The sequence below is a fragment of the Aquila chrysaetos genome, chromosome 6, assembly GCF_900496995.4.
Source record: "Aquila chrysaetos chrysaetos chromosome 6, bAquChr1.4, whole genome shotgun sequence".
Classification (NCBI taxonomy): Eukaryota; Metazoa; Chordata; class Aves; order Accipitriformes; family Accipitridae; genus Aquila; species Aquila chrysaetos.
This window is the reverse complement of record NC_044009.1, coordinates 40,562,174-40,587,866: the sequence shown is the minus strand read 5'-3', so window position 1 is coordinate 40,587,866 and position 25,693 is coordinate 40,562,174. Positions and strand designations below refer to the sequence as shown.

General features: G+C 40.4%; 1 protein-coding gene across 32 annotated transcripts in view; it reads left to right on the top strand.

Moving 5' to 3' along the window:
* Positions 1-25,693, top strand: part of CLASP1 (cytoplasmic linker associated protein 1) — a 197,955-nt gene that overhangs the window by 63,450 nt on the left and 108,812 nt on the right. For 30 of the 32 annotated variants that reach the window (XM_041124198.1, XM_041124186.1, XM_041124188.1 and 27 more), the window contains exons 7-8: positions 1,016-1,113; positions 2,231-2,298. In XM_041124198.1, the coding sequence (XP_040980132.1) occupies positions 1,016-1,113; positions 2,231-2,298 (166 nt within the window). Of the gene's footprint in view, positions 1-1,015; positions 1,114-2,230; positions 2,299-8,478; positions 8,584-25,680; positions 25,692-25,693 lie in introns of those variants that run through there. The other 2 variants (XM_030018009.2, XM_030018010.2) reach the window with 2 other exon arrangements.

Here is a 25,693-nt window from a genome sequence, read left to right as displayed (position 1 = left end):
GTCTGCATACCCAAAAACTGGGGACACCAAAGAGTCCCTCCTGAGCTGTGCCCAGAAGTCCTGCCTGGTGCTGTACAGGCTGATGGGCAGAGAGAAGAGAGGCAAGACCACTGAATGAGGGCTGGCGTGAGTGAAGGCAGGAGTTTGGAAACTGGCAGCGACCTGCTGAACGGGAAGGCTGCGGAGCAGGAGAACAGGGAGACATGAGCGTGAGTCAAGTGTTAGGGTTTTTTGGCTAGAAAGCAGGGCACATGTGCTTGCCCTTTGACTCCCACCTATAGGCGAGTCTAGATTGTGCCCACAAAATACCCTGTGTCTAGTCCTGATGTGTGTGGGTGCTTGGGTAGCTGCCAGGCCATCTTCTGAGAAGCAGAAGTGCAGGGCTTCGTAGGTATTTCTGTAGGCAGAGCAGATAGCTTACCTTCTCTGCCTGCTGTGTCTGATGAAGGAAAGGGGTTCAGTACAGAAAGGTGACACTTTAATCAGATTTGTGGCTCTTCTGTTGGGTGGAGAGAAGGATGTGCTCAGCAATTTCTTGCAAATCATTTTGGAAAACATGCAAAATTCATGGAAACTCAGGTGACTGATTACTCCTCCCTCCATATTTTTGTTATCAACAGAGAAGCATAAGTTTGTAAGACAGCAGTAAAAATCAGTTTGTTTTATAATGTACTAGCAGTGTAAGGTCTATTTCTGTGTGTCTTTTTTTGATCCAGTAAATGTACCTGTTGCACACGATGGGTGGAGTTTGGTAAAGGCAGCCGAGCTCCTTGTGTGTGTCCCTATGTATGAAACCTTTCATCTTATGTCTTGACTGCCTTTTCAATTAAATTAGACCTGCTGATACTGCTAATATCTGAAATGCAGGGATGGAAGCTCCTTCACGAACTCTGTGGTAATGTGTATAGTGGCAACTGTTGTTGCTGAGAAAAAGGCAAATTTCTTTCTCCAAGGTAGGGCAGGGATTTATTTAAATTATAAAGATGATTGATTTTCTCTCATATCTCACATTCAGGTTCGAGATGCAGCAATAAACAGCCTTGTGGAAATTTACAGACATGTTGGTGAACGTGTAAGGGCTGATCTTAGTAAAAAAGGATTACCCCAATCTCGGTAAGTTGAGAATGTCCTTATGTCTTCACTGGTTTTGGGCTGCTTTTTATTCCCTTCCTTCCTTTAGAAGGCTTCAGGAGCTGCATGATTGAACCTCCTCCTGGGATCAGGGTTGGGTTGTTTTCATCCTACAAACAGTTACTCAGGTTTCACTTAACATGGATCCTGTACATTTGCCCAAGTATGCCACAGCATCTTCGGAAAACAGATAAAATTATTACAGATGTGTAGTTAACTAATTAAAGATTTAATGTAGTGTTTTTCCTGTATGTTCTGCATGTGTAGAGAGGAGACTTCAGAGTAGCCTGTGTTTATGCAACTTAGAAGGTTGTCATAAAGAAAAAACCCCACAGTCAGTATCTTCAGTTCCAAGGCTTTATTTAAAAAAACCCAAACAAACCACACCAAAACCAAAGCCCTGTCCCTCTGCTTCCGCTACTTCAGGTGCGGTAAGAAAGCTGCTCTGCATCTTGCAACCTCCAGTGTGCAGGGTGGAGCATGGTTAGACCTGAGGATGGAGTAGATGGCAGTGTGTCAATGCACAGAGGGAGGATGGAAGAGGTTGTTTCAGAGGTGGGGTGCACGCAGTAGTGTTGTCTCTTTTTCTCCCGTGAAAACATCTGCTGCCACGATGTGGCTTGAAGTAATAAACTCTCTGGGAAAGAATAATGAGATGTGATAAGGATCTTCTGCTCTACCAGGCCTGTGACATGAATGGGAAAGAAGCGTCAGGGCCAAAGACGAATGTTGTGTGAGGTTGTGTTTTAGGGGTGTTTTTTGTGGTATTTCTGCAAATAGTTAAGATAGGCAAAGTGGTAAAGAACTGGAAGTGCATCTACAATTAGACATGTCACATCTTCAGTAATGTAATATTTTTGATTATATCTCTTACATCTCTGTAGTATCAATTGTTTCTCAGTTTTTGTTATCACCTGATGCTGATGCATGTTCTGATATATTTTTTTAAATTTTAAAATAACTTCCCTCCACACTGACATTTTTGACCATGCTCCCAATGACCTGAGTTAAGCAAAATTTGTCCTATAACATCTTAAATTAGAGATTCCTAAAAATGAAATTCAGCTGCTCATTGTGTATTTCTTTAACTTTCAAACAGGTTGAATGTAATTTTTACAAAATTCGATGAGGTTCAAAAATCTGGAAACATGATCCAGAGTTCAGGTGGTGAGTAGAAGTACTTGTATTCTCTTTTTGGTGTTTTTAGCAATTTTCAGTTGGCGAGGCATTCAAATGGACACAGACCAAGCATTCTGTTCAGGAAAAAAATTATGGGTGATTGTTCAGGCATACACACGTAGTTTTTGCAGCAAATAGAATTGATGTTTAGTTAATCTATCTTGCTAGTAGTATCAGAATGAGAATGAAGCATAAGTTTCAAGAACAGAAGGCGTTGTTAGAGCTGCCCTCCTTTTCCTCTTGAGTTTCATTAGGGAAATACATCTTCTGTTAAGTCCATGTGCATCTTTGTTTAAATTTTTCATAAGGTAAATTAAATAGTAATTTAATAGTAAATTTAATAGTAATTTTAGAAGAAGCCTTTTCAGTTTAATGCTCTAAATAGCACAAAAAGTGTACATATTAAGATAGTGTTCCATTTAGGGATTGTATTTCGCAGTTCCTAAGTTTGCATACCTTGTATGTTTATGACTGATAGTCAAAGACCCTTATCAGAGCCTTAATTCTGTCTTTTTATCTGAGACTAGTATTTTGCTTACTTTAAAAACAAGTGTTTATTACTGCTTTTCTTATAGGTAAGCTTATGAGAAAATATTTTTAATAAGTATCACTCATTTTCTTAGGAATAGTTTTTTTGAGAGAATTCTTGGTGAGGGAATTAATCTTTCTGCTAACAGCCGAGTAGAGCAGAGATGAAGAACATGGGTTCAGTGCTGCGGGTTCCTTCTCAAGCTCACACTCTCTGCAAGGCCAAGAGCAGGAGAGGCGATGTCCCCAGTCTTTCCCACCATGCTCTCGGAAGCCAAGAGAGCATAGGTCTCTGCTCTTATAAGTTGGAAAAAAAATGTATTTTTCACTTCTAGGCACCATTCTTCTTGCCATATCCATTTTAAAATATGGGAAACTTCATCCCTGCAGGAAATAATAAAATTGACTTATTTGAAAGTTCTGAAGTTATATTTTGGATTATTCAGGAATGTGATGTGATATTCTCTTGTATGAAGAGATGAAGATGACCTAATGCAGGTTTCTCTGTGGAATGGGTTAAAATTATGCTTTTGCATAATGTGGGAAAACATTGGCTGTATAGGTAGATGAGGCTTACAGTGGCAAAAAAGTGCAGTTGAGAAACAAATGTCCTTGTACTTTTTAGAAGGGGAGTAAATATTTAATCCCTTAGCAAACATCTTAAGTTGTACAACCTCCAGGTGTTTGTTCTGAAATCCAAACTCAAACTGAAACAAGCTTACTGCTGATCCAACTTCTCTGCTTTTCACTTGGCTATGCTAAGTTAGAATTTTTGTTTTGCTAGTAGTGGAATAGAATGGGCTTTCAAAAAAAGAAAGTTAATTTGATACATCACTGTACTATGTAGATTGCTTGTTGTCTGGAGTTCGAGGTGGCAGACTTGTGTTCTGTGGTGAGATGTGTTGCTACACGGTCCTTTTAAACAAATACTGTGGTGGGATGATGAGTGGGTGGGATTTCTGTTGGGTTTGTTCTCTAGGGGGAGGGAAAAAGATTTTGGAGCTTAATGTGCCCCTAGCCAAATTTAAGCTAAGTATATAGACAGTTTTTCTAATTCAAACGAAGGTGATCTTAGTAGAAAATCAGATATGTTACAACTGATTAGAAGGGTATTTAGTACGAAATAGGTGAGATACATGTAAGAATAAACTTCAGTGAAGAGCAAGAAACTAGAGTTAATTTATTTGCAATGCAAGTTTTAGCTGTGCAATCATTTTAGCATCTACACATCCCAGAACAGTACCAGAGACATCACTTGCTAATCCTTGGCTTTGAGAGGTGGTTCTGGTCTCTAGACTGAACATCCTAGCACATGCTGGGATGTGATTCAAGGCTGCTGGTACCATGGAAAACGTCAAAAGCAGGAAGATGGGACAATAGGGCTGACTCTTCTGGGCAGACAATTCTTTGTGCTATCTCTCTCCAAGAAAGCAAATGATCTGTTTTAAAATTGCCAAGGAAGGATTCCACAGGAACATTTGTGGGTTTGGGTTTTTTTTTCCCATAAGTGCAAGTAAAGTGTCTATGTGTTTTAGATCTGCTAGTTTTAGGCTTCATTGAGAATTATTTTTTTCTTTTAATACCCTTTCCTCTGTCAGTGTTTTGAAGAATTTGAAGATTTAATGTTGTTGCACATACAGCATCTGAGACCTTACACACCCTACCTCATGTCCTTGACTCCATTGACAGGCTTTTTGTGCTTCCAGACACAAGTATGCCTGTCTTCCTCACTGCTTAACCTGATCTGCTGATGTCTCGCTGTCTTTGCTTGCATGGTGGCTGGATGCAATCCCTAGACTGTGTGTGTGTTAGCATTTCTCCTCCATTGAATCTCCTGCGTGGGTGCTGAGACCAAAAAGTAGCCTGGGGGAATGGGAGTTGGGGAGAGTGGAGAAGTGTTAAGGGGTCAAAGAGAGCAAGGTTTGGAAAGGATAGGATATCCCATTGCTCTGCCAGAACTTTTTCATCTTCCCTAACCATGAAAAAAGTCTGTAGTTGCATGGGTTAATTTTAAAGTAGCTCTCATTTGTGAAGCTAATAATGGGAACATTAGTTATTAATATCTTTTTTTGGGTGTTTGAGGGCAGGGTTCAGTTTCCCATAGTGCTGTAGGCTGGTTTGTTGCTTCTTCCTTGCCCTCCAAGCACAGTGCAAATACAGCATATGTGCTCACCATATCTAATGTGTCAACAGCTCTGTGCAACTTTCAGTTTATCTTTTTGCGGTTGTGTAAGCCAGTGGAGGAGGCTTATCTTCACCCATGGTCACAAGTTTATTATGGCCTAAAGACAAGCTAAGTTTGTCAGGTTCCTTGTGTCTCTGACGCCTCCTGCAGCTTTTGAACAGAGGTGACATTTTTAGCAGTTGTCAGAGTTACCAGGGAAGATGATAAATATTGCACATCCAAAAGATCTGTCTTTCTTAGGAAATAGCTGTCTCAGTCTTGTTAATCCTTTGAGTCTGGCAGAGTACAGTATTGATTATGAGGGTGTCTATCTGTTGTCATTAATACCACTCCTTTTAGATTGTAACTCCAGCAGGTGAACACACTGTTAATGCTATAACCTCCGTGTTACATGGCCTGGATCAGATGACTTCAGGCAACACGGTGCAGTTGTACCTTGTCTTAAAAGCCTGTGCTAGTCCCTCTCTAGCTAGCACATGCTATTTCTAGCTCTGTGCAGGCTGCATGAGTGTCCCAGAGGTTTTGGGAGACAGACTGTCAAATGTTTGTACAGACTGCAGTCTGTAAGCCCTTGTCAGTGTGAAATGGCACCACGGAAGGAATGGTGTCAGCTCCCTCGTGCTGGGTTTTCTGCCAAGAGCTGCTCCTTGTGTTGGGTGCGTACCGGCTGCAGAAAAGTGACATGCTTCACATGTTGAGGAAGGGCTTTCTGTTGTTTAGCGTTAACGCATGCCTCTGAAATGGGAAGGTTAGCTTAAGCTGTATCGCAACTTCCCAGCTCACTAGCAAAGATCAAGTCTAACTTTTTTTTTTATGTGGTCTTATGGGTGAACATGGTGAATCTCTACTTCTCTGGTGGGTAACCAACAGTAAGCTGTTGGCTAAAGTGTCACATTCAACTGAGCCCTCGCCCAGGAGCGCTGGAGTTGTGCTAATTACAACAAGATTTGAAAGTGGTTGTCAAACCTGACTTACTGCAGAACATAGTGGTACTGGGCAGGTGGGAAAGCAACTGTGGCTTCTGGAGTGGTGAAATATGGCAAAGGAACTGGTCAAAGAAGAACGATGACTAAAACTGGTCTCTTATCTCTAAGACTACTGTTTGGGATAACAGTTTCCTCTACCAGCTCACTGAGGATTCAAGTAAAAGAAAGCAATTGCAGCAGCATTACTTGTGTATCAGGAGTAATTTGGAGATCAGCGAGTATGCTGTAAGTAGTTAAAGACTTCTTAACTAATGGTTCCCAAGACACAAATGAACAGAAATCTTGCTTAGTCTACTAGAAAAGGTGCTTAAAATAATAGAGCATTTTCTGATCCCATGAATAAATCTAATGAATCAACTCAGAATGTGAATTTTAATTCTATGAAAATAATTTAGATGTTTTATATTTACTTATCTTTCTGTAGCACAGTCCATTAGTTCTTCGAGTTTATCTTGAATTGCTTGATTATTTTTTTGGCTAGGCTTTGTTTTTGTTTAGTAATACAAATAATACAAGAATCAAATGTGTAGTGGGGTGGGGGAGGTTTGCATAGTAGTCTGAGGTGTTTCATTAAGTCAGAGGGAGGTTTTGGCATGCTGAAGTATGCTGCTTGTTGCTAGGCTACAGCAGCCCTTATAGCTAGAATATGAAGTTAAAATCCATGTTGGATTTCTCTATAATTCTTAGTGCATCTCTGTTTTGTTATTTGGCATATAATTAGTCAGCCTCTTGAAGCAAAAATTATAGTTTTTCGCCCTTTGGGCTTTCAGCAAGCTGATTATTTTTTGTGTAACTGCTTTTGCTAATTATGCAGATGCCTTATTCCCCGGGGACAAATACATTTTCAGCATGAAAGAGCTAATAGTTGCCAGCTAGTCAGCTGCTGTCTTCGTGTGGCATTGTGTGATGATCTTTAGTTGGATGTGATACAGAGAGAGGCTATTGGATGTAAACAGAGACTCCAAGAAATTCGTGCTGCATGGGTTTCCTTCGTATTATGTCTAGAAGGACCTGAGCATAAAGCGTACAGTTTTTCCATGGATTTGAATTGACTTCGGATCAGACCTGGACTCCAGAAGACTTTATAATCAAGTTTCAGGACAGATTAAGAATGAAATAAGTGATCTACTGAGAGATACAAACTGATGGGAAACAATGACCCAAACCAAAGCTATTAGTATCCAAAACATTTTGGTGTGATTTTTATGCTCTTGATTGTTGTCATATTGTAATATGTACCATTCTTTGATGTCAGCCCTCATTTTTCTACATAAGTCACACAATTTTTGGGAGATGGTTCTACATTGGTACGTGCAGGAATATTGCGGTGGTGTGCCAGTTTGGTACCTGTGGGTAGGGAGAGGATTGAACTTTCTTATCTATGCTGAATTTTGACTTTGCTGGGGAAAGCAAGATTTAGGGATAGTGGAGGTGGCAGTGGTCTTGGGCTGCAAGGAAATCAAAGCAGGAGATTGTAAAGCCAGGAGTCTGGAGCTGAGATCTCTCCCCCATGGTTATTTGCACAGAGTAAGGTGAGGGGAGGATGCAATTTCAGTAGTTGCCTGTGTGAATTAGCATTCTAAGAGTAAGCGGGCTAATTAAAACAATGCTAAAATAGCAGATGTGATAATTCCAGTTGCTGAAAGCCTATGAAGAAGGAGCAATGTTACTCTTGAGTAGAACTACTTCTATATTTGAGATATTGATTAAGGTAAATATGCTATTTGCTGAATGAATTCTGTTTATGAAGTTGACAACTTGGAGGCAATTAGATGGAAACTAGAACTATTCTAGATTCCTGAGTTTTGCTGGTAATAAAGCCGAGTCACTGAATGCTATTTTGATATTTATTACAAGGAGGAAAAATCACCCACATTTGCCAAGCATTGCCATGCATCTGTGGGTGGGATATTGTTTGTCAACATATATCCAAGCAACAGAATTAGACTGGAAGGAGGGCGACTGTCAGTGATAACACAGAGAGGTTTTGAACCAACAAACGCTGTACTGTGCTTTTCTGCATTCATACCTCCTTGTGCAGTTTACTTTCCATTATGGCTTGTTCCCTCTGAATACTGTTTTCAAGTTGAAAGAGAAAATTCATTTCATTGACTCAGCATTCCTGTGGCATAAAAAAAGCAAGGAAATACCCTTTCACCTGCATGGGGACTGAGAGAGCAGTAATGTCTGAGTGATATTTGAATGAGTCCTATTAAATGATATTAGTACATCCTTGTGGAAGGTAAAAATGGATGAGCTGCTCCTTTCTATTACACAACTTTGTAAACAAGCATATTACTGCCTCCTGGATTTTAAACTCTCAAATTTAGGAGAGAGGGATGTGAGCAAGCAGGCACAGGAGGACACATGGCACTCAGCTGAGTGCTGAGCAGGCTTTTATTTTGGAGGAGAGGTGGCAATTGTCTGCTAGGTCACACAGAGAAGTCATTTAGGAGGGTGGAGAGTTTGCTGGTGGTTAAATTGCTGAGAGACATGTACTGTAGGGCTGCTCCCAGAGCACAGTGCTCTTCCCCAGCATCTCACAGGCACTGCAGATAATGACTACAGGGAAAGGTAGGTGCTAATGAATGTGCCACAGGGATGGACGGGTTTGTTTGTTAGAGTCTGAATATTTGCCTGTTAAATTTCTTTTTAATGGTGTGAAGAGACTGAAGCAATCTTGCAGTAAAAGTGGAACTTTAAAAAATAGCCTGTAAGCATCTGTAGCCTGCTGGCATCAAGCTCAGTTTAAGCTTCTATAAAATATGATAAATGATCTTTTGACAGGGTGAAAGAAGAGAATGTGTGTATATGTAAGGGGACAAAACAGGTTGCGAGAGGTGAAGGACAGGTATTTTTAGATACCCTTCCTGGTCTGTGATGTTTTTTGAGTGATCACTGAGGCTTTCATTTTCTAACTGTTAACCTTGTGCAGCATCAGTTGGGAAGACTATTTAAATTGGTTATAAGTAATTTTGAATTAACATTGAATCATAGTTCCAAGAATGTGCCAAATGGAGACATCACTGGCTTTTCTGCATTTTTGTGTTTTAACTGTGTTTCTGTAACAGGGTATCTGTGGAAGTCGGAAAGACTGGATGAACTAGGTGAAATGGAAAGGCAGAGGAGCTCTGTATCTATTAACCTGTGAGGAATTAATTTACAGGATGGTAGCATGTATTGCATTTATTTTCGGTACATCAGAAGCCTGTGACTTTCGTCAGCTTTCAGAGGAAATGATTTGTTAGCCATCTTTGCAAAAGCTGCATCTTTTTTTTTCTTTCACTTCTTCTGTCCATTCAGTGAACCTGTTGTCCTGTTGAAAAGCTTATTACACTGTGGATGTAGTAGACTAAATTTAGGAAGTCTGAGATTGTCGGTATCTGAGTTGTATAGACCTGGGTTTTGTATTGATATTTACTGTCTCAAGGTGCAAGTTAATTGGCAGCTCTTTTTGTACTGGATTAGAAGGAGGAAATCAACTGGCCAAATTGAATGCTGTGGAATTGACACTACATGTGACAGTACATGCCATTTTTATGGGCAGTTCTTGATTTTAGGGGCTTGGATACTTATAGAATATTATGGTTTCACAATGCTCTTCCAAGGTAATGATTACATATATTTTCAGAGGAGGGAGGGGATGTATGTGTGTGGAGTTACTTGTGAACAGTCAGTAAATGCTTCCCAGCTCCAGGAACTAAAACACCAAAACCTGTCTAGGCTGGTTCTCCTTCTCATCGTGAACTACATCACCTGTCACTGGACAGTGTCACTACAGCTGAGAGACTATTTCACTCTGGCTCCTCCTGTCCAGGTCAAAAGAGTAGTCGAGAATAATCTATTATTTTTCCAAAGTTGGAATTGTGTTGAATAATTAATGTACTTAACTGCTTATTAAAGAAAACAAGCACATATTTGTTGTTGTTAATGAAGCATGATGATTTCCTCATGCTGGGAACTTCTCAGTTTTGAAAGATCAGCTGGTGGAATGAAGAGCCTGGGGCCATAGTCCAGCTGGTCTTATTTGTTGGGAAATGTTTGACTTCCAGGTCACCATTGTTTGTCTGAACTGTGGTAATAGCATGTGTCAGAAGAAAAATAAGTAAGTTGTTAGTACTATTGTGTCTTCTGGATTGAATCCAAAGTACCTTGACCCTAGGATTCCCTTGCAAAAAAGCAGTAGACCAGAGTTACTTTGTTTGTGTGTGTATCTTCACTTCCCTAACCGCTGATCATTTTATACGGACACAGAAATGTTCTTCTGGCAAAGCTTTGGTGTAACCAAGCAGAACCACTCTACCACTGCATTTCATAGTATTTCTAACAGACGTGCGTAAAATGTAGGCTAAAGGAGTGGGCAGCGAAATGAGATGATGCAGTTTAGCGTGGACCTCATGAGCTAAAGATTAACATGCATAATTCCATTAACACTGATGGAGGTTAAATGCATGAATATCCTGCACATCTGGAGATGAGCTGCTTTATGCAGGGCCTGTTGTCTTCTTCCCCTTTGGCAAAAGTACCATGTGGATCTGAGGGACCTCAGTGGTTGTCTTAGAGAACACATGCAACTTGAAACATAGCAAGGATGAATCTACAGTCCAGTGTCCATAACAAGAATTAGAATGAATTAGAATATATCCTACACCCTTCCCATGGAAACTGCAGTAACATTTGGTAAAGCTGTGGAGGCAATCACATTTTGGTAATGCTTAGTAGTGTTGCTGTTGTCTCTGCTGTCGTCTTTTCCTCCAATTTCTTTCATGTTTGTCGGTGTCAGGGTGGTTTCATTTGTAAAACAAAGCCTCAAATCTGCAGTGGTAATTGTCTTTAAAATCTCTGGACCAGTGTCCCGGTATCTTCTGTGCTGCTTTGCCTAGTTGGGTCTCCTTTGTAGTTTTTTTTTTTTTTGTCAAAGAGTTAAGGTAATTGTCTTTAAAATCTCTGGACCAGTGTCCCGGTATCTTCTGTGCTGCTTTGCCTAGTTGGGTCTCCTTTGTAGATTTTTTTTTTTTGTCAAAGAGTTAAGGGGTCAAGACTAGAGCAATATTAACTCTGGTGACGTTTTCACATGAAAGGACTAACTCTAAATGTCATGTTTTTGATCTGTTAGCTTTGTCATTTATTGTACACAGCATCTTCCAAGGGCAAATTTATCAATAGGGTGGTTCATACACATGCATGTGTGTGCACACACATATTGATCACTGTGAATGTAGCAGTGATTTTTAAGTCAGCCTTTTAATTCTCAACAATTCTCTGAGAGATGGGAGTACAAATTACTCAAATATTTTAAAGGAAGGCTGGCATGCTAAGGGCAACCTGGTGTGAGTAAAAAGTATCCCATATTTGTATATTCTGCAGATTAATGAAGCTTATTTGGCTTGTGTTTGTTTATGTATTTCATGCACTCTGGCTTCAACACTTGTTGGGGAAGCACAGTAAAGTACTTTATTGAGCACAAGTGAAGGTATCACATGTAGTTCTTTCCATAGCAGCAGAAAGCAAAAGTGTTCTTGATATAGGAAACTTTGCCTGAGGCTCACAAACAGTTCAGTCTCTGCAAAAAGCGGTGGAGGGGTGGGGATCTTCCTTCCCCCTTTTTGTATGTTGGCTGGGTGCTGGGTTCTTGAGAGTAGTCTCCTGATACTTCAAGTAAAAGCTCTGGGCTGTTTTTATATAGAATCACTGTCCCATTTAGAATTAAGTTGCTGTCCTTAATCAGCAGCCTCAGCAATGGCCAAAGACTGCTTGGGGGAGAGATGAAATTTCCTGCACCTCTTATGGAGCACTTTGAATTCCTGTGCTGCTGCTGCTCATTTATTTGATGAGATTTGTTTTCAGGTTGAGCATGTAACAAGTGAACTGAGGTTTAGCTGCTTTTATTAGCAGCCTCTGAGGACAGTACTTGCCCTAGGGTAATTGGTGAACTACAGGACAGGCTTTTAGGGGCAATAAAAGTACATGAGACATGCGTGTTTGTCCTGTTGGTGACAAAGAGCATCCCTGCCCTTGCAGAACAGTCTATGTATAGCATAATGACAGTAGCTGCAGCTTCCGTAACCATGAGATTTTAGTCAAGTGTCTAGACTGAAAAGCACCTGGCTGATTTCTAAAGAACCTAAGAGCAAATGCTTGCAGGCTTGAAGGTCTTCTCATATCTAGTCACTTTTTCATATTCAAATCATTGACCTTAGGCTGGATGAGATTAGACTACCAAGTCCATTTCTGAGGAAGACTTACTAATACAGATGGTGTATCCAGTTTTAACATACAGTGGTAGAACAATAACTGCAGTTTACAGCCATGTGAGTTGGTGGCATGAAGAGGACCTTTTTTCTAAATGCAGGAGTGGACAAGTGCTGGTTTGTCATGCCAGTGGGAAGTACAGTTAATGCATTGTCTGTACTTGGCCCTGCTCTGGCATTACATTGCCCTCCTTCATTATGTTTGGCTGAAGTATTTTGTTTGTAGCTCAGATATACTGATGTGAAATACAACAAACCCAAGCTATAATAAGTAAAAGCGTCCTATTTTGGTAGTACTAAGACAGCAAATACTGTATAATGACTGGGTTACTTCTGCCTGCTGAAGGAATTAATTCTGCCCTGCTGCTCTGTCAAAGGAATCCTTTTGTTGCATTGTGCAAAGCAGTTTGATTCTTTCTTGTTTATTCCCCTAGAAGCCCCAAATTGCAGACAGCCCTGAATAATCCTGGCTTGGTTTACACCCTACACCGTAGCCTGCAGCGAGCTCATTGCAGCCAAATCTTCATGAGGAAAACTGCTAATGGCCGCTTTTTTGCGGTTGGCCTTCAGAGTCAAGGCAGGTAAACTTTAGCACAAACAATGCACTATAGAGGAAGAAATAATTACCTTCATTTGCTGTACAGTGTCACCTGAACTGCTTTTCTCGAGAATGGCAAAATCTATAGCAACTACATTTCCAGACCTGCTCCTTTTCCTGTGGCAGACCTGTCCCGCCTTCCTTCAGGGCTTGTCAGGGCACCCTGAAAGTCCTTTAGATGCTGGAAGTTTCTGGTATTAGATGCAGACACTAATGTCCAATGAATATGAAACATATCTGGACTTCACTGAAGACCAGGATGGATAGTGGTTTGATAGAGAGTTTTGGATGCTTATATGCAGAGGTCGGAAAGATAAATTTACACTATTTTTAGTCCACATCTGCTCCTTTTGATGTTAATGGACTCTTTCTAATGATTTCAGGGGGAAACGAACAGGGTCCTTTGTAAACTGCTAGTTGACTATGTTGTAATAGCCTTGTATGGGTGTTTTAGCCATGATTGTTCCTAGTCTTTCAGAGGGAAGGGTGAAGTAGAAGTTTTATGCATGAAATAGTGTTGGCACTGCTTCTCCTAGTGTTTTCTTTATGCAATTGGCATTGGCTCATAGCATTGGTGCTGCCTCCACCCCCATGTAATGAGACTGTTCCCTTTGGGTGTGATGTGGGTAGAGGGAAGATCCGTATGTCTTTAAGAAATGATGCATGTCTTCCACGTGTATCTCTCTGGAGTAATGGCACTCCTGTTTAGTGGAGCTCTGGCTCATAATGAGACCTGACATTCCTAATTAGGTCTGCTTTATGAAGAATGGGTCTAACTTTGTTCGTGATCATTTATATTTCTCCCCCTGACCCCCCCCCCCCCCCCCAGCTCTTGCTTGTGAGTAGGAGGGAGCGGGGGCAGTCCTGGAGCCAGCCCTGGAGCAGCAGGGCTGGGCATGCTTCTTTCCTGCTGCAGCTCTGCCAGCGCACTTCAGCTCCGATTTATGCTCCTGCTGTTTGAGCTCTGTGCTGGGCAGGAGCTGAATCTGCAGAGACTTCTAATCACACAGAGCTTCTGTGATGTGGAGAGACAATCACGCTCCTTTTCACTGGAGACTTAAATAAGATCTGATCCCAAGGTTCCACAGGCAAAATGTTTATGCACCAGCTCACTGAAACTTATGCTCTGTCCCCTCCCCCTTAAGAAGCTCCATACTTGTCTCTAGTGCTTTCTGCAGATGTCTCTTTTGTGTGTTGGTGGTTTTTTTTTTTTTTTTTTTGTGATGTGCTGGATCTTGGCTACAGTGGGCTTTCTCCAATCCAAGGACCTGAGCCTGGGCTGGGTCTTGCATATGCATATTATGCTCCTTGCTTGCTGCTCCCCTTCATGTAGCCCCCTGAAGCCTATTTATTATCATGGGCTCTAAAGCACTCTTGTCCCTATTTTTGTCCAAGCTATTTCTTGTTTATAGCAGCGTGGTGTAAGCAGCTCTGGGCACTCTGTTGCCTGAGAGTGTGGGAGATGTGGTAGGGATAACTGGGGTACTGGGGAGTTTTCTGGCAGAGGTGGACTCTGCAAGGTACCGTGGAGTAGTTTGAGATAAACGTGAAGCCTTTATTTTATCTAGCTTGGGAGCATTAAAAATAGGTTTAAAAACTTAGTATTTTGTTTGAAACTCTTGGTGGGGACAGGTGATTGCTTGACAACTGTGGGGAACAATGTGTTTTGTACAAAGCAGCAGGGCACTCCATCAGCTACAGCGGGACGTTCCCTGCTGGGCCTCCGGTGTGTGCACAAGGAAATGGTTCAGTCCTTTCCACCTGCTTCTGCGTGGGAAGGCTGGATCACAGGGCTGTCTAAACCAGCATGTTTTACATGCCCTAGAAAATGCTGTATGCTACCAGTGTGAGGTGAGAATATACCTGAGCAATGTTTGATAGTGCTCTGCACCCTTGGCCAGTGATGACCCCACCAGCTGTTTTTGAAAGCAGGTGATTTCTGCTTCCTTGTGGTGTGGTAGTGACTTCTGTAAAACAGCACACAGTACAAATACCATGAAAGACTGTGGTGAGCAGCTCATCCTTTAATTTTTGGGCTAGAAATTTGACTTTTCTGTACCTATAACACATAGACCACTAATTTCAGAAAACCTCCAAATTGGAAGTAAGACCTTTTCCAGCAAGAGATTTTCAGTTGGTTTTATGCAAGCTCCAGTAGTTCACGTACTACAGGGACTGAGGCGGCAGCCCTATGTGCATTTTTTTTATGAGCTGATACTTTTTTCACTGAGGATGGTGAGTGAAACACTGTAACAGGTTGCCCAGAGGATCTCCATACATGGAGACTTATAAAGCTTGGCTGGATGAGGCCCTGAGCAATACAGCTTTGTTAGCCCTGCTTTGGGAAGGAGGTTGGATCACTTGACGTCCACAGGTCCCTTCCAACCTAAATTGTTCTATGATTTTATTTTTCCTTCAATAGGAGGCAGTAGTTATCCAAGAACTCCGAATTATCTTTTTTTTTTTTACTCAGTACTTCTATAGCTGTGTATGTTAGTAAGCTAAAGACAAAGATTGCCAGTGTCATTTGAGATGGTGTGTTTGTCTGTTACTGAACACTTCAGTTTATCAAGAGTGGTAACAGGGCTAAAGACAGAAGAAAATGTGACCTCAGCTAACAACACAACCTGATGTCAGCATGAAATAGCTGCAAGCCACAACAGAGGCACTTCTATAAATGGCAGTGTGTATCATTTAATGTACACCCTCTGCTGATTTTGTGTTATACCAGAACTGATGAGAATACTTTATTCTAGTTTTATTGGTCTGTCATCAGTGTGACTGTCAAATTGCACATGGGCATATTTAGTGAAGAATTAAGATGCAGATTATTCTTTGATTTTGATATTAAGAACTTAAAGCTTGATATTTAAATGTGGATGTATTCTAATTGTTTATCTGAGGAGCAGCTTGCTACAAATGAGTAGGTGAGACTATATTTTCTTCCATTTAATCTTCATGCTGTTCTTCAGAATATTGTTTTTAGAGGTTTTCTGAACCTTTATTTTTAATGGTAAGCTTTATTTTGCTGGCTGAGCTTTCTGTTCCAGTTCCCCATGTGGAAAAACTAAATGTTTCTTTTAACTCACGTTTGAATGTATTTTTTTCATCTATGTGACAAAGTAAAGTTTTTTGACCCTCTTCCCTCATAACATTTGCAAATGAAAGTGAAGTAAGCCTGGTTTAAATGTAATCCAGGTGACTAAGAACCACCCTTCCACCCCAACAAACTCACCCATGTTCCATGCAGTAATTATCAGTGGTTCTTTGTGTCAGTGGGAGGGGTTTTCCAGATGCTAGCAGGAATCAGTAGGATCCTGGTTCTAATATTTAAAAACTAAACACAAAACCACTATAAAACAAAGAGGGAATGGAAGTTCTCCAGCCCACCTCCTCTGTTCTGCTTTTCAGTGAAGGCTTCATCAATTCAGTCTTCAGGTTGTAAAGTGGAGGCAATGCAATAGTAGGGACCCATGAAGCTGTGCATGAGAAAGAAGGCAAGGCAAACAGTTCAAAATGATGCTATTGACGCATTGACTTCTTATGAGTGCCAGTATGTAAAGGTGGCATTGAAATTCATGTTTCCCAGTTAAAACACCAGATCTTACTTGCTTTCAATCTCTGGAGCAAAGCTGAAAGTGAATCTATAGTTGTCTGTCACGTGCTGTGCTTCATGTGTGCCAATTCCTCTGTTTGCTAATTCTTCTTTAAGTGAAGGCAAGCACAGATGGTTGCTAAAGAGAACCAGATGATTTGCCAGCACGATGGTGTGTTTGCAGGAGTGAGACTTGGACAGGCTTGAGGCTGCTTTGTTGTCATTGCTTTTAGTTCAAAGTTTTCATTTAGAAAGTTGAAACTCCTTGGTTCAGTCCCCCTTTTTTTTTTTACTTTGTGGTGAGATTCATTTATGGTTTTTTTCCATTCTAGCAAGGTGCTTGTTCACCTTTCAGTCACTTATTGTTAAGGAGCCATTCTTGTTAGGTGTGGAGCCTAAACGAGCATGGGACATGTATGGAGAAGTTAAAACGTAGGACATACCTTAATCCCATAAGAGACTTACGGATTCTTCTCTCCATAGTGCCAGGAGTCAAAGGTCTCCTCAACCCTTCACAGACCCTTTCCTTCAAACTAAATAATGCCAAGAAGAGACCCTCACCAGTGGGGCAGCATGAGTGTAGTTTCATCTTTTTAGCTCAATTGAGTTAGCTTAGCTGGACTGAAAGCCCCCCAGGTGCTGGTTAATATGCAGGCTAATGGTTCAAAGCTTGCTTCCCTCGCTGGCTAGTGGCTCCTAAGCATGTATTCAGTATTTGGCAACATCTAAGGAACTGGTGGGCTGTGCACAATATCCAGTGAACCAGGATGCTGCTGGTCACTGATTGCTTCAGGCTGCCATGGCAGTACAAATAGTAAACAGACATTGTATAACTAAGCCATTCAGTTCCAGTCTGGACAAAATAATAACTATTGCTACTTGGAAACAAAGTGCTCTGTAATGGAGGTGAGTGATTCAGGTGGCTCAATGACCCAAGTGGTTGACTTGCGAGCCTCAGATGAACCAGGCTGATCCTGCTCTCATGTTCTGGGAGGCCCCAGACTTTCTCTCTGAATAGAGTCATAGCTGGTAAAGCACTTTGCCACATATGTAGAATAATTATCCCTAGACAGAAGTCTTTTACTTCTGGGGTACTGCAAAATATACAGGACTTCAGTACCCATGCTTGCAAAAAGAACAAAGTGGTCCAGCAGACCCCTCAAACTGTACCTGGTGCTTGCCTTCTCCAGAAACGCTGAAGGCTTATCTACACGTTGAGCACAGAATTTGGGTTTAGGGATTTGATAAGATATTATTGTCATGGTTTAACCCCTGCCAGCAGCTAAGCACTGTGCGGCTGCTCACTTCCCCCCCCCACCCAGTGGGATGGGAGAGAAAATTGGGAAAAGAAGTAAAACTTGTGGGTTGAGATAAGAATGGTTTAATAGAACAGAAAGGAAGAAACTAATAATGATAACACTAATAAAATGACAATAGTAATAATAAAAGGATTGGAATATACAAATGATGCATAATGCCATTGCTTACCACCCGCTGATTGATGCCCAGTTAGTTCCTGAGTGGTGGTCCTCCTGCCCCCACTCCCCCCAGTTTATATACTGGACATGATGTCACATGGTATGGAATACCCTGTTGGCCACTTTGGGTCAGCTGCCCTGGCTGTGTCCCCTCCCAAGTTCTTGTGCCCCTCCAGCCTTCTTGCTGGCTGGTCATCAGAAGCTGAAAAATCCTTGACTTTAGACTGAACATTACTTAGCAACAACTGAAAACATCAGTGTGTTATCAACATTCTTCTCATACCTAACTCAAAAATACAGCACTATACCAGCTACTAGGAAGGCAATTAACTCTATCCCAGCTGAAACCAGGACAATTATTTTCCCACAAATTTTATTCCTGTTTCTGAGTTTTGGCTGTGTTTGGAGGCAGGGTGCTGCTAACTGCTAGCTTGCACCCCGTGTTTGTTTTTTCGTAACAGCTGTTGACAGATGGCAGTGCCCTATGAGTGTTCCCTCTTATTTGTGGTTAAACAACAAGGCATCAGCAGCCTATGTTGCATGCTAAAAATTACTGAATTGGGAGGAAAAAGATTTATGTGGCCTTTTCTTCTGCAACACAGTCAGTCTGCTGACATTTTCTGATATGCTACTACTGATACACTGTTTTCCTTCAGTTCGCATCTTTATAGACTATAGTCAATTGTTCATGCTAATTTTTTTTAGTGTTAGTTCTTCATACTGATTCTTCAGATAGTCTAAGCAATGCCTGGAAACCGCTGCTAATAATAAAAACTTGCTAATTTGGTACTTATATCTGCCTCCACTTTCACACCTCCTCTGTGCTATTGCCACTTCCATACCCGGTAGTGTTTGAGTCATGGAGTTTCTGAGCATTTTTTAATGTGCCAACAGATAGTAATCCTGCCTGTCAAAGCGAGTATTAACACTTAGTTACATGTGGCATAACACTGACATGGTCATTCCTTCTTTTTCTGATTTGTGAAAAGGTAAAGCGAATGCATAACAGTCTAGAATATGACTGTTGCTCAGCAGCATTATTATATTTTTAAGAAGAAATTACCTGCTTGTCAAGCTCCTTTTACTTGGTGAATGAGTAAATGGAACCAGTAAGTCTCTTGTCTCAAACAGTTTTTACAACTGTAAAAATGACATGCACAAGTTGCATGTGCTTTGGGACAGATGTACTTGCAAGGCTGTGGTCACTGTGAAAACCCAGATGAGTAAACCCAGAAGTTGAAGGTTCAGAATTGAAACTCAGATGATGTCTGTAACTAGCTGTTGCAATTTGAGGATTGGCTTCAGTGTCTCTTTCAGCTAGTAGAAGGAAAGTCATGGTGTCACCTGGATTCTTGATGTTGCTACACCAAATAGTACAAATAATAAATACAAACCACCAAGTATATATATATACACACACTTGTATATAATACAAGTGTATAGCTTTGCACATCCAAGTGAGAGGCTATTGTGAAATGAATGATATACAAGGACTGTTACTTTCCTCATTAGATTTTACTGTGTAAAACATATTTCATTTTGAACAACTTACTCTCTTTTTTTAATTCTCCCCAACTTATGTACTCCTTTTTTATATGTGTAAAAGGAGCAGTCGTATTTCAAAAGGTCTTTCAATGAATTTTTAAATATTAATGCTAGAAAGCAGACTCAAGCCATCTTAGTCATGGTGCATCCTTGTAATATTTGTACCTCTGACTCAAGGCGTGCTCCTGTATCTGAAATGAAATGTGTTTAAAATCAAAGATTTTAATTCTTTGACATGTATCATTCTCTTTTGTTTCTGCTCTGGAATGTAATTCCTAGGTGCATCTGGGTGCCTTAGCGCATGAGACACAAAGTGCCCTTAATAACCTTGAACTTAGGCTTTTTTTGCCATGCAGTACACAGGTGTATTACAGAGCATCATGTATTTGAGAACCTGCACGGGGGTCACTGGATGAGCTCACCCTTCTGAAGAAAATCATCCATTTTTGCCTCTTGTGGAACAGAGAGAATGCTCTTCTGCACCTCCTCTGCTCTGAGTCATGCCTTTTCTCCTGTATAAGAATGTGAAGTGAGGGGAAGATGACAACAAAATAATCTAAAAATAAGGAATCAATAAAAATGGGGCTATAGGAAATGATGCAAACGTGAGGAAGCAGCATCCTCCTATCTTTGATTTCAAAGATGCTTGAAAGAGCTTTTCTTCCCTCAGATCTCACCTGTCCTCTGTGTGGCCTGATGGCTGCAGCTATTTATGCTGGGATGATTATCTTCATAGTAAACTTGGAAAACAAATCTCTTCTTCCCATTCATCACTTATGGTAAACGTGGGTTCTGGGAAAGATTTCATCAGTTGGATTTCATTGGTGCTACTGCACTGAAAAAGGCCCAGTAAGTAGTTGAAGACCATTATCTCAACCTGGGAACCTGTTACAGAGTTTCCAAGATAGAAGTGTCTCAGACTTAGCCTTATTTATTTTAATTTGCTGAACAACTTTGAAAGAAGCCTGTTTAGGATTGAAGTAATCTATTAGTTTCTATTGTCACTCCTGATTAGGACTTATGCTCAAATGTTGTCCTACTTGGTTTTGCAGTTGGTTCCTCATGTGCTCTCTTCTGTTCCTAACTGGTAGAATATTACAATATTTTGAATCTACTTTACCTTGATTTCTCTGCCTGTTCTCCCACATCCCCCTGAATACAAAGGTCTTCAGTCTTGTAAGTCCTATAGAGCAGATTGTTCTAAAGGTTTGGAGGCCTGTCCAGAAGGTCTTCATGCATTGAGGTACATGCCATAATGTGTCTGAACAGGAGCAAGGTTTAAATTGTTCATCCTTGATTCATTCTAGATAGTTATCCTAGGATTTGAACCCGTGTCTAGCGATTTACAAAATATCAACCAAGAAGGCATTCTTAGTGGGATTATTAGACACTTTAAATATTTCTTGGGTATGATATTGTTTTAATAATTTTTTACTTTTAGCATCAAACTGTATGAAGTGACTTTATAATAATGGAGGATAAGGAATCATGACTTCAGTCACTAGAAAGTATTTAATTGAATTACTGAACTGAAATGGATGCCTGTTATTTCCTTTTTGAGCATGATATGGGTTGATATGACAAATGAGACACATATGTGCTAGTTCCCAGGATGGCTCACAAAGCACACAGCTCATGAAGTCTCGTTATATGTGTTTTGCAATGATTTCTGTCTTCCCTTCTCTACTCCCTATCCCAGCTTCCCTGTCTGTTGTAGAAACTTAATCTGTTTTCCTCTCCTTTGTTCTTTCCAGAGCCAATTTCCATCTCCCAAAACTAACTCAGGCAATGTACATCAAGTATCATATTAAGCTCTGTACTGGTTACCTAGTTACGTGCATTGCTTGACCACAGCGAGACCAAAAATAACTGCTGTGCTGGCAGTAAAGATCACTTGGTTGAGTGTCCTGCCTTTATCTGATGACTGTTTTCCCCCTTTCTCAAAAAAAATTCCACCCCAACTCCAAATTAGCCAGTAACTTTAGAATGTGGACGGATGGTGCCAGGTGGCAGCCAAATGGAGAGAATAACCTCATAGGCTTCATTTCCTGGTAGACTCCTCATAGTTGGCAGGAAAAGTTGCCAGGGTGTGGGGTCTGCGTAGGTGATGCTGGAACAAGTTGGCACTTGAAAAGAAAGATTTCACTGCGTTAGGTATTCTCTATGTTTTAGGCAAGTAGTAAAAATCCATGTAAGTTTTACGGTTTATGAGTTTAAGCTTTAGGGTGAATTGTACGTCCTAGAACTGAAATAAAAGTAAGAACTGTTCATCTTAACATGTATATTTATGATTTTCTTTATTATTTGACATAGTATTTAACAAAGCAGAAACACAGTGGTGTAATGGAGTCTGTGGTTCTCCTGGTGACTTCTGCTTACATCATGAGCAGCCTGTTGAAAAGGGGACAGCTTGTTTCTAGGAGCTGAGTCTTTATATGGACTACACTTTACAGCTTGCAATTTACGAATAAAGTGTAAATGTCATGCATGAAGGGAAGTGGTGCTCTACAGGGTAGACAAATCAGTGCAAGGGGAAGGAGCTGCTATCTAATTTGTCCATTTGAATTATCAATGCAGTGATCTTTCAGGGTCACAGATGTACAAAATGGCTGTGTCAGCCAGACATGCCTTAGGGAGAGGAGAGATCTCAAGCTGTTTAGAAAATTATTCCTTATATTAATGAAGTGTTTTCTTTTTGGTTTTGACTTGTTGACTCCTTTCAAGTCTTGCATGGAGGCAAGTGTGCCTGTGTGAAACCAGAAATCTATATAGATGGAAATCAGTTGTGTTTAACCTGTGAGACTGGGATGGAGGTTTTCTTTGCATCTGTACAGATTTGAGATTCCTTAAGGCTGTTCAGATCTGGGTTGTTTAGTTTCATAAATGCCAACATTTGCTGTTCATGTTGCCTCACTTAATGATTTCAGTGTCTCTTCTGAATGAGGAAGGATGGTAGGACTTAAACCAGCAGTACTCACTACCTTGTCTGAGTCTTGTTCCACATCAGCTACTCTGAGTTGACAGAATCACATTTGAGAAGGTGTTAATGTTAAAGAAAGATGAGTGATTTTGTTGTTGGGGTTTTTTGGGGGGTGTTTTGTTTGGGGTTTTGGGTTTTTTAGTTGGTTTCTTTTGGTTGGTTTTTGTTTTTTTTGTGGGTTTTTTTTTCCTTTCCTTGGTGGATTTTTGTTGTTTGTTTTTCCCCAGCAGTGGTGAAAATGGCTAAGGCAGGCTTTCTCTGCAATCAGCATTTCCAGCTTTTGCATGGGAACCTCTTTGAATTTTAATGTCTCTGATTCCATTTAGGTCAGTATTTGTTTTGTAAAGTCTGTAATGGTTATATCCAGAGTAAGATGTTTAACTAGGTTGTGATTAATGTTTGTATTCTTTGTGGTAAATGTGAATGGTTCTGCTTGGCTTAACTTTCTTTCTTTAGGGCTAAGTTAAATTAACTTTCTTTCTTTAGGGCTAAGTTAAATTAACTTTCTTTCTTTAGGGCTAAGTTAAATTAACTTTCTTTCTTTAGGGCTAAGTTAAAGCTACCTTGCATTTGCTGTAGCTTAAGAGCAGCACAAGGGCTGTTACTGTGGCTCAGCTGGTGTCTTATAACTTGTTAAGCAGCAATAATTTGATCGTGGGGCTGAGTCCCGAGGCAAATTCATCCTTCGTTTTTACTTGACAGACTTTGCCCTTGAACCAGAGGAGATCTCTTGCCTGTTTGTAAATATGTTTATTCATAGGTTCCACCACCTCTTACCAAGTTCTGAACTTTGATTTAAACCAAGTGACTAAGGTCAAAATTACCCTGTGCTTAGTCCCTTTGTGTAGCTTTCCTTGTGGGTAAGGTGGTCTCGGGGTTAGAGTCAAGTGATATAGGAGATACAGTAGAGGAACTGGTAGAATTCAGGTCAGATGAATCAAGATTTTACTGGTCTGTCACACCACATTTTTCTAATTCTGATTTCCTAATTGATCCTGACTGATCTTTGTATTTGATGCAGTAAGTAACTTTATGTGGGGAAACTGATTTCTTTCACCATTCTTTCATGGATGTTAACAGCAGTGGAAGTTTTCTGCTGTGCACACAATATATAGAAGGAAAACAGGATGGTTACTAAACAACTCAAATGACCACCTGTGGCATCAAAGTCAATTACTGAGTCCCATTTGGGACCAGCTTTCAGTCATGGCAGAAAATTTTGGATGGCTGAGGGCAGACTTAAGTTTTACGTAGGTGCAGAGACCTGAGGATGGTTGAAAAAGGATGCTAAGCCATGGGGAGAAAGTGAATAGCACCATTAATGGAAGCCAACTAAGAACAGGTTAGGTAGGATTATGTTAGACTGATTAGAACACAGGTGCTTGCATTTCTTCAACTGTCCTTTTTTTAAAAGAAAGGGAGGAGGATCTTTGTGCTTATTTTTCCTATATATAAAGTCTGAGTAGCAGTAATTATTTTTAACTATGCTCTGACTGCATTATTTATATTGTAAGCTCTTTGAGAGAAATGTTTTTTTCTTTGTAGCACTTTAGAGTCCCCCTGCTTGCTCAGGGTTTCACGTTGCCTCTGAAATATGAAAATCGTATTTAGTAGTCTAAAGTCATTAATGACAAAAGGAATGAAAGTTTCAGCAATGTCTCGACTCTACCTTTTTACCCACTCCTCCTGAATATGACTGCTTTTATTTGCTGTACCTAATAATGATGTTTGTTTATGGGGGAAGAATGTGGATGAAAGAGCTTAGATCTATCTTTTGTTTTAAAGGACTTGGGCGTGGGGGAGAAACAAGCTTCAGGAAAACAGAAGCCATGCTGACTGTTAATATTTTATAAGCTGTGACATGTTTTTGGCTTTGGAGCCTTTTTCCCATGACTTTTTTTCCTTGAGGCAATGGTTTGCTTAAAATGCAGCTTTGAAGGGTAGATGAAGAAGGCCCGAGAAACTGATGTATCTTAGGAATTGGAGCTTTCCACTTGTAGATCAGGAATTCAGACTGTGCTTATATTTGAAACCATATTAAATATGAATTTGATTCTTTTAGATTGTTATCCAACCACATGGAAACCATATACTGTACTGGAGTGTCTGTCGAATAGGCCACTACTTAGTGTACTAAAACCTCTCCATGCCTATTTGAAATTGCATAGAAGGAAATCTGAGATATTAGCATCTAAAAAATAATTAGGTTAAGTTCTGCATGCTCTTACATTGGGGGTGGAGGTGAATGCATAGAGCTGGAAGCAGAATTTAGCCTAGTGTGATGGTGATTAAATAAAGGAAATCCTATACTCTGATATATCTTCTGGCATTTGCTCTGATTCTGACTTTTCTGCATGACCTGGAGTCAGTCGGCCTCTTCATGTGTACTTTGCCTCTGTTAAAAAACAAACAAACAAAAAAAAACAAACAAAAAAACCCACACCACCCAAAACCAAAAACAAACAAAAAACCCCCCCCAAAAACCAAACAAACAACAAAAAACAAACAAACCAACCAAAAACCCCCAAACAAAAAAAACAAAACAAAAAAACCCAAAACCAAACCAAACCAAAAAAAAAAAAAAAACCCAAAAAACCCCCACTATTCCTATCTAGATCATACACAAAGAACTCTGTACAAAGTGTTATTAGAAGTAATCATTATTGAAAATCCATTCTAAAAGTTACTGAACAAGCATTTTTTCGCTAGAACATATCTTACTGCTCTGAGGTTGAGTGCTTTCTTCAAAACAGTCATTAGAGTCCAAAATGTTTTCATAATCTGTTATTTACTAGTTTCTGCTTTTGCTTCTAAAAAAAGACTGTTTTCAAAGTTACCATTCAAGTCACTGATCTTGAGTGTGGTTTCGCTGCTGCTTCTACGCTGATCCTGGGAAATGTAAAATGCTAGTTGTTCAGTTATTGGGGTTTTATCCCTAGTGTCTCAAAAGAGGATAAACAAAGTGGGCTTGATTGTTGTCAAACCATTGCTTTTCTCTGCCAATGTCTACCAATTTGAGTGTGGTGTGGGGCAGAATTTCTCACCAGCTCTAACAGAATGCTGATCTAAGCTCTGGTTGTAGTTGAATACACTTACATAGACATTACGAAAGCTGACGTGGGCTGCAAACTTTGGCACTGACATGATGGTACTGAAGTATGGTTTGTAAGATCCTGTATGCATGCAGCTTATCAAAGGTAAGCTCTGCTCGCTCGCATAGAGTTGAGTTGAGGTGGT